The 12164-nt window shown below is 36.9% G+C and overlaps 1 protein-coding gene and 1 long non-coding RNA gene across 3 annotated transcripts; one reads left to right on the forward strand and one right to left on the reverse strand.

Annotated features, from left to right (window-relative positions):
• Window positions 1–4126: 4126 nt before the first annotated feature.
• Window positions 4127–6915, forward strand: LOC139190496 (uncharacterized). Its single transcript, XR_011574737.1, has 4 exons — window positions 4127–4796; window positions 4974–5040; window positions 6354–6497; window positions 6588–6915. It is a non-coding gene; the product is annotated as an uncharacterized lncRNA (long non-coding RNA).
• A 153-nt stretch (window positions 6916–7068) lies between these two features.
• Window positions 7069–11181, reverse strand: LOC103451719 (WPP domain-interacting tail-anchored protein 2). Of its 2 annotated transcripts, none has more exons than XM_008391137.4 (5): window positions 10853–11181; window positions 9421–9959; window positions 8182–9317; window positions 7794–7989; window positions 7069–7531 (listed from the first exon to the last, which is right to left on the reverse strand). In XM_008391137.4, exons 2-5 carry the CDS (start codon window positions 9914–9916, stop codon window positions 7524–7526), a joined length of 1836 nt encoding a protein of 611 aa, XP_008389359.2. In that variant the 5' UTR covers window positions 9917–9959; window positions 10853–11181; the 3' UTR covers window positions 7069–7523. The 2 variants fall into 2 exon arrangements, with proteins under 2 accessions (XP_008389359.2, XP_008389358.2); XM_008391136.4 differs by having other exon boundaries at window positions 7798–7989; window positions 10853–11178.
• Between the last annotated feature and the right edge of the window lie 983 nt (window positions 11182–12164).

A 12164-nucleotide genomic window follows, 5' to 3' on the forward strand; every position in this document is an offset into this window, starting at 1 on the left:
CCCAAGAGTTCTTTCACTAGAATACTTTTCACTCTAGCTCTCTTGATTTTTCTCTCACCCATGCCCATGCTTTCCCATGGGAGAGCCGAATGCTCTCCCCCTTTGGATGCTCTCTGATGCCTTCTCAGGAGAGAGCCAAATGCTCTCTCTCTCTTTCTCCACTTCGTCTCTTTGCAGTTAAATGGAAAGAAAATGAATCAACCTCTCCTTTTTTGCACAGACATAATGATGATGCATCATGCTCCCTTTGCCTTTTACTCAAAACCCAAAGCCACTTTCGTGGCATGCAAATGGGAAATCAATAAAAAAAAGCCAAAACAAAAGAATCCCATGAAACATCATCATTGTCTTCCACTATTAGCCAAAATGAGATACGGACACATTTGGTCACTATTCCGAAAGCATAACACACAAAGTCACTTAATTGTTAACAGCTCAAAATATGAGCCAATCACAACATTTTGTTTATTGCGTCACCCTTGGATAGATGTAATGATCAATTTCAAGGCTTGTTCTGCAGAATAGATAGTGAGACCCTTGGGCTATATTTATACTAGAGGCGTTGGTATATTTATGGTAGTATTTTTTTTACATGAATTTATGAAAGGTGAAAGTTAGAGAAATCCAGAAATAACTAGTCGTGTAACTGATTTCCCCAAGTAGCAGTAATTCCTTCACTATGTTTACTGATAAGGATATTAAACTGAATATATATAGAAGAAAAATCTGAATTTGGAAATGCAAGAATTGAGAATTCGCAATTTTCTTACACCGAATCCACAAAAAAGAAGTCTTGAATTCAATATGGAAAAGATTTAGTGTCACATCCCGCCCCGGGGCGGATCATTTTTTGGGCCTGCTCCACCACCGTAGCACGATATTGTCCGCTTTGGACCCTAACCACGCCCTCACGGTTTTGTTTCTAAGAACTCACGAGCAACTTCCCAGTGGGTCACCCATCCTGGGAGTTTCTGGCCCCCTTCTCGCTTAACTTCGGAGTTCCTACGAAACCCGAAGCCAGTGAGCTCCCAAAAAACATCGTGCTATGTAGAGATGGGAATATACATTTAAGGATCACTCCCCTGGGCGATGTGTGATATCACATTTAGGGCTCGTTTGGATGTGCTTTTAAAATTGCTGAATGCGCTTTTAAAATTGCTGAATGCGCTTTTAGAGAAAATATTTTTAGATTCCAAAAACACTTTAAATGTTTTTTGCAAGAAGCACCAATTATGTGCTTCTTCCAGGAAGCACTTTTAAGTGCTTTTATAGGATTTACTTGCATTTTTATTAAGAATTGGTTTCAAAAACATTTTCACCAAAAGCACTTTAGTTATTTTAAAAGCACATCCAAACGAGATCTTATATAGTACTGAGTCAATGGTGTGGTTTAAGGAAATCCTGTTTTCATCCTAAATGTTCTCCGCCAAGATTTGACTTCTTGACGAGTTATTAATATTATCAATAAATTATCGTTGCATTTCAAATAAAATTATATGGAAAAGAACTGAATATAGAGAAGAAAAAAGAATCTAAATTTGGGAGTGAAAGAATTCACATAACAATTTTCTTGTTCCGAATCCTTAAAAAGTTGGTGCATTTTTGCTCACCATCATAAAATATGGTGTATGTTTCCAATACATCTTAAAATTCGTCACATGTATTTTCATCTAACCTGGTTAACTTCTACGTTAAATATTAAAAACAACAAAACTAATTAAAAAGACATTCAACTTCATCACATAATTGCTAGATCATTGGACTTAACCACTCTCCCACCATTTTAGTGTTGGCAATCTGTTTTCTTTAAAAAAATATTATATTAATAATTTAGCAATTAGATACTAGTTTACTGACTTTTTTTTTACTGACATGTTTGAAGGTTAAGGAAAGTTGAGCAAAAACAGACCAATTTGCTTTATTGGCCCTTGAATTTATATACAACTGGTTTTCAATGTAAGGAGCATAAATCCATTTTTATTATATTCGAAAGTATTAAAACAAATAACCCTCTTAAATCTTAGTTCAAGAGATAGCTAGGTGTTGCTTCACAAATAGATGGCGCAAATCAGCAGAGCCGTAGCTGAAGCCATGAAAAACACGGAACCGTATCCGATCAACCTTGCAAAAATGGGCTGGTGGCGGTCATTGCCATTGCACTAAACGCACATGAGAAAGCTAAGATGATGGATATCATGAAAGCATGAAAATAAATAAATTTATATGTCATCATATATGATACGTATATCATAGTTTGTTAAAATACATTTAACCTCCTACAAAGGTTATATGAAAATAAATAAAACTTTATTTACATATCATGAAAATATTTTAGAGAAATTTCACCTTCTATACATTTATAAATCCATATATATGCTGATATATAGTACCTACCATTTTCCCAAACCGCCGGCAAATTGTTCGCTTACTTTGCTCCAGTTTGCAATGTTGTTTTGATGCATATAACTAACGGTCTGTAACCATGCCATGTTTGGACATAATGCCAACACATGTTGTATCCCTAGCTTTGCTTCAGCTGTCATTTGAAAAATGCAAGAGAAATTTGCAATGATATCTTCAGTATCGCACCATGCTCGTACAGTCTGAAATACAAATGCATAACAGACCGCAAATTTTTGGTGCTCGCATTCGCTTCAACTCGTTGACCAAAATCAAAATTTAACGGTAGAAATAAGCCAAGTTTAAACAGCTTCAACTAATCCATGCAAGTAGTAAATAAACCTTTTCATAACCGCATTCACAGATTTATTAATCCAGAAAAACAGAATCACAAGTAACACTAGTAAATTCATCGAAGCTCGACATAACATACCAACATGAGCAATCATAAAACTTTGAAGACGAATTTGGTCTGAGGTGGTTCCATATCAAATTCAGCAATATAAATTTTGTTTCATAAAATCCATAGACATGCATCAAATGCAACAGAAAAACACAAGAAGTAAACCATTAATTCAGATAAAAATCTCAAAGTTTGAATCTTGCACCCAACCCTTTGCTCGAAATTTCCCTGCTACTATGTTTCCAAGTAGCAAGGGGCTATCTGGTGCATTAGAATGCAATAATTACAAGATTAAAACTTGATGATTTCAAAATCCCAGTAAAATCCATACATAATTAGGAAACACAAAAAGGAACAAAAGGATATAAATACGTCACGGCGAAGTACCTGACGTGAGAAATCTATCACTCGTACTTGCGAAAGGGTTGCAGCCGGAAGAGAGATTTTTATAGGGTTTTGAGGTTAGGGTTTCTACTAGGCAGGATAAACGACATGTCGTTCGTGATTGTTGGTCAGGTTGACAATCTATTCGCATGATTATAGGATTTGATTAATATTGTTTAACTAGTATTGCTTGATGTGTACTCGGAGGGATCTTCTAACTTAGTTGCTTAAGATCTTTTATTCTTGTACTCGAATTCTCTTCTCTTCTAATATCGCTAATATTAATCAAGAATAAAAAAAGAATAAATTGTAATAAGAGTTATTGTATTATTATATACCATTTTATATGTTGATCAACTCGTGAAAATAACATGAACACGACATATATAATAAGTAAATTTGGACATGACCGTTTGAATGAAAAATATATGCATCTAAATGATTTTTTTTATTTTTTTTGCTTTTTATTAATTATTCATCAACATCACGGATTTATAACTCTTCTAAAAACCCTTAAAATATCAATTGAATATATGTGACGACTCGTCCCTAATTTTTCATGTAACTTTTTCTCTGAGTGTGTAAATTGACGTTTATGGCCTTTTTGGCAAAAGTGGAACATGACATGGATGTAGTTATTCGACTCTTAAATTATTTTTCTTGTTATCATAATTAAATAATACTCGTTATTACAAATGCGTGAGCCCGAGTTATACCCGAATCGGAGCTGTAATGAAAACGTTACGCACAGTTAAAGTACGTTAACAACGGGAAAATTTGGTGCATGCGTGTGTTAATTTCTCAGTGTGGGAGACACTGTTATTGATAAGGAGATGGATATTTGATGTACGACTTACTGTACAAAATCTGAAAATTTTATCCCCTTCTTCTTTTAAAAATTGGACCCGTGCCCTTTTTCCTTACCACCAATCAATTACTTTCCCACACTATTGCACCCAATCAGATTTTTCTTCTTCTCAGCCAATCAGAACTCATTTTCTCTCTTTCTCTCTTCTTCGAGACTCTTTCTATCCCGAGACTCTCTCTTCTCTGCAACCACTAAGAACAACTAAAATTCCCACCATCACACTCCTCTCATCCTCACGAACCCAACCGTACAAACCAATCGTGAAATGGTTGAGTTTTAAACACCCAACTCGGAAGCTCCGACTCGGACAAGTTTTCCCCAACATGTTCCCGGCCAAGTTACAAGCTTTTGGGACGTTTGGAAGCCTCCACACAACTCCTTCGAGTCAATAGCCTAAGTTTGCAGTCGAGTTGACGTGGAAACACACGGTTTTGAGGCGAATAAGATAAGTTCGAACCTTTCGAGGCTTTTTCAGGCCATTTCCGTCCACCTTCAGGCCTCTTGTTCTACTCCTCAAGAGTTTCAATTCCATATAAAGTGCATTGAAAATGGTTGAGAAATGAGCAAGTCATGAAGTTTTGGAAAAATTTCCAGAAACCGATGACTTTTTCTAGTGTCCGGCGAAACCAGACGGCGACGAACGGTGGAAGTCACCAAAGAAGAAGGAGAATATTCCATTAAAGTTGACGAAATATTCTGACGCCGCTAGGTTCCGTTACTATTTAACGGAATATTCTCTAGGTATGTTGTTTTGATGCGTATAACTACTCGGCGTGTGCTTGACGTGTACAAGTCTGTGACGTCGAGTAGAACATTTTCATATATTTAAACCCTCCATTTGAGCAAACTATGGGGGTTTTTCCTAGCCTCTTTGTGTATGTGTTAATTAATTAATTATTTTAGTTATTTCACATATAGGAGAAAATTATCCTGAAGAAGTACGAGGTCAAGCATGGCAAGGAGGCTACGATCCGACCACATATCAGTGAGTGGGCATTTGTTTTTATATATGTGATATATAAAGTTTTATAGTTTCCACAAATGCTTTTGAATTGATTCATGCATATTATGCCATGATTAAATAATGTTATAAGAAATGTTGTACTGTTGTGAAATGATAAAATATTACTACAGGATGCGCAAGTAAGTTTATTATGTTGACTACAATTATTGAATCGTTATGGCATTCTTATATTTATGTAGTCTGCTCATCATTGCTGCACCTGGTATTAGTGCTCGCACAGGGCTAGGGTCAGCCTTTCACGTGTATGTTCACATCTGCACAACACGCTCGCCTTGGATCCAAGTATGTGCCAGTCATGTCGTACAGGTTGCAACAGGCAACTCCGACATCTTGTCGTACAAGTTGCAATAGGCAACTCCGACTCGTATGTGACTATGAATAGCGCTAGTCTTCACGTAATTGTAGCACTAAAGCGTATATTATGATTACACTCAGTCCTATCATACAGGTTGCATTAGGCAACTCTGACTTGTGTGCTAGCATAGATTCATGAGCATTAGTTCAGTTGTACAGGTTGTATTAGGCAACTCCAATTTGTGTGCTAGCATAGATCGATGAACATCTGATTTTATTATGCTACTGTTGAGATATTGTGATTGGCATAGTTCTGGAATTATTGTTGATTTGCATTTGATTTCATACTATCATACTTATACGTAGTATGATTTTCTGGAAACTATACATATTTTACAGCGAGGGGTTAGTATGTTCAAAAAATAAATGTGTTTTATAAACCTTTGTTTTTGTCCACTCACCCTTTTGTCTTTCGCCCCTCCAGGCCATAAATAGCTGAATTCTATGTGGCATACGAGGAAACTCTATTGGATTCTAACTTACCTAAATAAATGTAGGGAGCATTTCTCGGTTATGTATTAAGTACTTAACTAGTTTTGACTGCATTACCTATGTCATCTATGCTCTAAACATTTGTGTTTTATGGGTTCTTCCCACTACTGCGCACACACTTTATTAGCTTAAATAAATCCTAGTTTCGATTTAAATTTATCCATATTTTTATGCATCACTTTCCTTTATAGTTACGTCACATTCGGGTGTTGCCCAGCACACCTCAACTTCGCCCGAAGTGTGTCAACACACCCTAAAATTTCAAGCGTTAAAATTGGGTTTTGAATGTCATCAATATTTTTCACAAATATCTCGTTATGGAGAATGATTCATTCTCTCGTGATGTAATTTAATATGGAGGATTTTTTGAAATCTAAACGTAGAATTGACCTTCCGTTTCATTTGATTTCGTCTCCTATAAAATGAAGTGCAAAATGATCCGCTTCTGTATACCAAGCACTGAAACCAGCAACTCTACAAGTTCCTCAACCACAACAATATCAAGAACAATATGGAGAAGAAACCATCTTTCAAGTTTGCTTCTTTGGTCCTTCTTTTTGCCATAATTGCTTGTTAGTCCCTCCCTCCCTCTCTCTCTCTCTCACACACACGCAATTTCACTTTGTGACACATTGGTTTAAATTAGTTTGTAATTTATACAGGCATGGCAATGGGGAACGTGCCGGGAGCTGAAGCAAGGGGAAAACTCCGGTGTCCGGGGATGATAGACTGCAGCAGTGTGTGCGAAGGATTTCCCTGGCGCTGCGTTAACGGCGAATGCATATGTGATGGTGGCAACGCTCCTCCCCAACTCCAACATGAAGCCAATTTTCTACCAAACCAATTGCCGTGAAATGTGAATAAGGGGAAAAAGGCCATAGCATCATGACATTGTCTACCTTTATTATTTCATTGGCATTATTGCTTTGCTTCTAATCTTAGTGATCATAAGAAGATTAAACGTCAAATAATCTGATTACCAAGTGGCAACCACTCGTAATTCACGTTACGCCGAAGGCAGCTAGTTTTACCTTTTGAAATTTTAATCATCTGTTCAAATGTGTGCATCTTAGGGCCTTAATCATCTGTTGAATCATTACATTTGGCTTCAAATTTCAATCACCCCGTGGAAAACACTGCTCATTTCCAATTCCATCGAAAGGCCGATAGATCATACTATTAGACAGTCTATATGTACAGTAAACGAATCTTCAAACAATACAATACGTCCTGCTTAAACAACGTTTTATTCTGCAGAACCTAGAAAACCTAGTAACAAGACACCTCGCTCAGTGTAGAGATGTAGAGTGCTTCAGAAGAAAATATCATGGAACAATGTGTCACCGGTATGAAAGGTTTATCGTGATGTTAGAGGCGTGAGAAAGCTTATTCGTCACAATTCGTCAACGAGGAAAGGTTCCTGGTTAAGCAAATATATGGCTGATATGAGAACAATTACCATGAAAACAGACTTGAGGCTCAGGCGTTTGGCCTCTACCACTTCGACATTGTCAAGTTCTGTATCCGAGCCAGTGGGACTATTTGCAGAACTGGAAGCCCCCGCATCATTATCACAGTCAGGTGCCTCTGCTGACGCTTCATCCACCTGATTCAGTGAATATTGAAGAAATTGTGAGAAGAATGATCCAGAATGAACAAACAAATCAGGAAAAAAAAACAGAAAAGGTCAATCTCAAACTCTGTCTTCGAGTTCATTATGTAGTTCTATGATTTTGAAAGGAAAACAAAGACAACTAAAAATTTCGTTGCAACCACTGCGACTTAAAACTATATTGTCACCCCTTAATAATTGACAGTTATACAAGTGGCAGGCAGTCCTGGTTATGCATGAAGATCCAAAAGAATACCTGCCTGGAAACTTTTATCTAAAGAATATGTCACATCTTCCACGGGTGTTTTTATAGAAGTAGCACTTGGAGGATTACACTTGAAAGACGGAAGCTCTTTGTTGTCAATGTCTTTATTGTTGCACTCAGTTGCATCTTTTTTGGTGTTCCATATCTTCTCCACCAGAAGTTTTTTCTCCATTGTTAAGACATGCATCTGCACAGAAGAAACTATAGTTAACAGAAATAATATGAATATGCTCATAATTTTTCTTTACTCGGACACCTTGCATTTTTTCTTCGGTGTCAATTCAGCGACTTCTATTTTCCTATACGTATTCAAAGCAACAGATTTCTCATTTGAAACAGGGACTTAAGCAAGAGAGCGAATTGGTTATACAAGACATACCTGATTTTGGATGCGCTCCCTTTCTACGGCCAATTGCATTGCCATATCCATAATGAGCTTGATCCTGGAATTGAGTTCTTCTGCACTTGCAAGTTTTGCATTGTTAGCTTGATCCAAACACGATTCCAAGTATTCCACTCTATCCCTTAGAACAGTTATTTCCGCATTTAGTTCTGCATTAGTTTCAGATAACATTATACATTGCTCCTCGGTACTTTCTATCTTAATATCCGCTTTGGAAACCTTTGATTTCAGATCTTCAATTAAAGTTTCCATATCCCAAATTGCAGCATATAACATATTCTGCTGCTCTTGACTTGCTTCGGAGGATGCTTTGGCATGCTGTAATTGTATCTCTACTTCCCTCAGCTGCTTCTCGAGACTTCCAACCTTTTTTTCTGTGCCAGTAGCGCTTCCTTTGAGAAAACTCATCTCTTCGTTGAGTTCCATATTTGTTCCTGTTAATTCTGCGACCTTAAGTTCTGCATTCTCAGCCTTAACTTCTGCTACATAGATGCTTTCTTTCAAAGAGGCAACTAAACTTTCCATTTCCCCAAGTTTCTCTTCACTTGATTCATTCGTGGCATTTACATTCTTCAACTGGCGCTGTGATTCTTTCAGCTGTTTCTCGAGGAGCATCACCTTTTCTCTCAAAGCAGACAGTTCAACATCTTTCTTAATGTTCTCGGCAAGGATATTGTGGAGCTTCAGCAAAGCAGTATCTTTCGCTCTAAGCTCTTCCAGACTAGCTTGAAGTTGGGATTTTAACTCACTTTCTCGTTGAATTGAACCGTTCAGATTAAAATGAACAAGCTGCAGTCTACCTAATAACTCCTTCGAAATTCCCTGGAGAACCTCAGCACCATTCTCTGCCTCTAAAAATCTTCCCCAAACAACTTCTGCAGCTTCTTCCATGCGAAATGATACCTGTTCAGTATGATGTAGCTTCACTTTAAGTTCTTCTTCATTTTGTCTTGACTCAGCTAATTTCTTCTCAAGATATAGCTCCCTTGTAAGAGACTTCTCCAGCATCCATAGATTATGTCTTTGTTGTCTAGGCATCCTTAAATTTGACATTGCATTTTTATTTGACAGTTGTGCATTCTCAGATAAATCCATGGCAATGTCAGTTTTCCCTGTTGACATATGTGCCTCATGTAAATAATAACCATGTAAAAATGCAGCGTCTCTATTTGAATTTAAAGAATCTCCAAGCTAGACGGAAAAATTTGGACTTACAATTCTCATGCGCGAAGGCCAGAACAGTTCTCTGAAACCTTTCTGACTGCATCTTGACCTCTGAAATCTGCTGTCGAGATTGCTTTAGTGATTCTTCAGAATCATTTAGTTTTCCTTTCATTATAGAGTACAGTTCTCCCAAGTGTCTGCACGAAGATATTTTCTGACGCGCATCAACAATATCCACTCGGAGATTATCCATGTAACTGTCCAGCTCTCTTACCTCAGAATCTAAAATGCTAGACAGGAGATTGAATGCCAATACTTTTTCAATAAAGTCTGCCAGAATATAGTTATTCGCGGTGGCCATTGCCTCGAGATCACTTTGCTGAGCCAAAAGGTACACCAGAGGTACATGGAGATTTGCTAACTTCTCAGAAGAATATGCCAAGTCCAAGTCCACCTTTGTTAAAACTTTCATGGAACTCTCTAACTCTTGCACGCCAGACTCATTAGATGGCACAACATTGATATCACAGACAGCGTGGTCTTCCATACCATATGCTCAGTTCGTGCTTTCGCAACCTGATCTCTTCTCTCTGAGTATTGAAAAAGTTCCAAAAGAGAAGGGAGCAAGGCAAACATTTTAGAGCAAGAAATGATATGAATAAGCCCCAAAATATAGTCATTGGTACAGATAATTAACATCCATATTATCACCACTCGAAGAGACTAATCGAGATTAAGTAACAAAAATAACAAGCGAACGTCTGAAATTCACTGTAAGCTAAAAATGAAAGTGAAACTTCACAACTCAATCAAATTCTGTCGACATTGATGTCCCCGCGTTAGGTGGGAAAACACATTCAGAATGGCATTGCATCTGCCTAATTAGCAGCGAAAGCCGCTACTAGGTTACTCTCCAAAATTATCACTTCAGTGATACAAGCACCAAATTAGATTAACCATTCCCTTCAGAATCCCAACTCCTAATTGGTAAGGATACAAAAGCTTTAAGCTAAATCTATCCGCTAAAATTGATGGATTAGAGATATTCTTCCAGGATTATAGATCTAAACTGTAGGAGAAAGTAATGTGTATGACCATTCATACACATTCCTCTCTCTTAAACAACAGCTTAGGCCAGCCGGGCAGTGCGCCCCTTTGCACCCAAGTTCGAATTCGCCTCCTCATAAATTAGATTAGTTTAAAATATCGCCTTGTCAACAAAATCCGCAACAAGATGAAGAACATCCAGATTTGTGACATGACAGCTCTGCATAAAAGCTTTGAAGCTAAAGACTTTCACTAAATACCATAAAGTTCCAATGATTAAGCAGATTAAACAAACAAATTTGCAGAATTGAGGAATAAAAAATGCATGCAAAATTTAAATATATAGAAAAAGCAATACAAAATTATACCAAAAAAAAAAAGAAAAAAGAAGCTTTCTGGGAAGTATGAACTTCTGCCTGGGTCCTCAGAAAAATACCTGGGAGCGGGAAGAAAGCTTTCCTGGGTCTTCTCAGAGCACAGCAGGGAGCTAAACAGTAGGTATAACTACCTGCCGTTAGGTTTAACGGTAACCGTCAGACCAAGGTGGACTTTTTGGGGTTTGCTGGGTGTGGTGGTTTGCGGGGCTGTGGGATCTGTGAAGGTGATGAGGGAAGAGGCGCGGGCACCAATTGGTCAAAAAAAAACCAAAACGAAAGTAAACAGCTGCCGTACTTCGAATGTTTGTGTGTTGTGCGGTGCACGGTGGCACCTGCTCCACGTAGGCAGCAGCTCCTTCTCTCCAATAATTGGGTAGTAAATTAACTACGACAACATTACAACGTACGCAGTATTCAGACGATCGTGTCCACCTGCGATTATTTATGAATCTTATCATATTCTATTCTATTGTAGCCCATTGATCGAGGAGAAGTTCTTGTGTCCAACCGTCGTGTACAATAACGGACACAATCAAATAAGGCCACCTTAAGGTCAATTAAATTAAGGGGAAACTTGATATAAGTTCAATTTTGTGAACCAATAATAGGAATAGTCTAATTTATTAAAATAAGTCCAATTTGTTATATTTAATTATATAATTATCAATAGTTATCTGTTCAATGATAAGATTTATTGTTAAAATCAAATTTCTTCCCAATTATCTCTTTGTTTATTTCTTTTTATTTATCTTTTTGTTATTTCTCATTCTTCCTTCTGCTTTAAACCCTATTTATAGATTTTATTTTTAATTTTTATAATCAACCTATATAACAGGTTAATTATATTTATCTATCTATATGAGAGATTTTTTTTTTAACAATCAACCTGTCACAGATTAATGTGTCTTACTTGTATGTATGTTATCTTTTTTCTACCTTTTATTTAGGTTTCATATCTCACGTATAGGTATAATATGCATTCATGTATTTGTTACTTGATGGATTAGATGGAAGGAATCCTGAGAAGATCATTTTCCGTGGATATGACCTTGTTTGAACAGTCAAACCTAAAAATTTCCCCTATCTAGACATTTCTTTTGTTTACTTTATTTTTATTTTTTTTGTATTTTTCTTTTGGAGGAGCTGATAAGACTAATAAGAACTCAAGAATCAAATTATTAAAGTTTTGTTTAAATATTTGAGCAATAATAGAGAATATTGTAGCCCTACCCCTACATAAATAAAACAGACATAAAAACGTAAAAAGATTCAAGTAAAATGAGAGTTACAATCCAAAATAAGAGAAAGTCTCACACAAGTTTAGACGCAAAAAAAAATTAAAGACAACAAACCGTTACAAAATAAACCTAA

The sequence above is a fragment of the Malus domestica genome, chromosome 13, assembly GCF_042453785.1.
Source record: "Malus domestica chromosome 13, GDT2T_hap1".
In the NCBI taxonomy this organism is placed as follows: domain Eukaryota; kingdom Viridiplantae; phylum Streptophyta; class Magnoliopsida; order Rosales; family Rosaceae; genus Malus; species Malus domestica.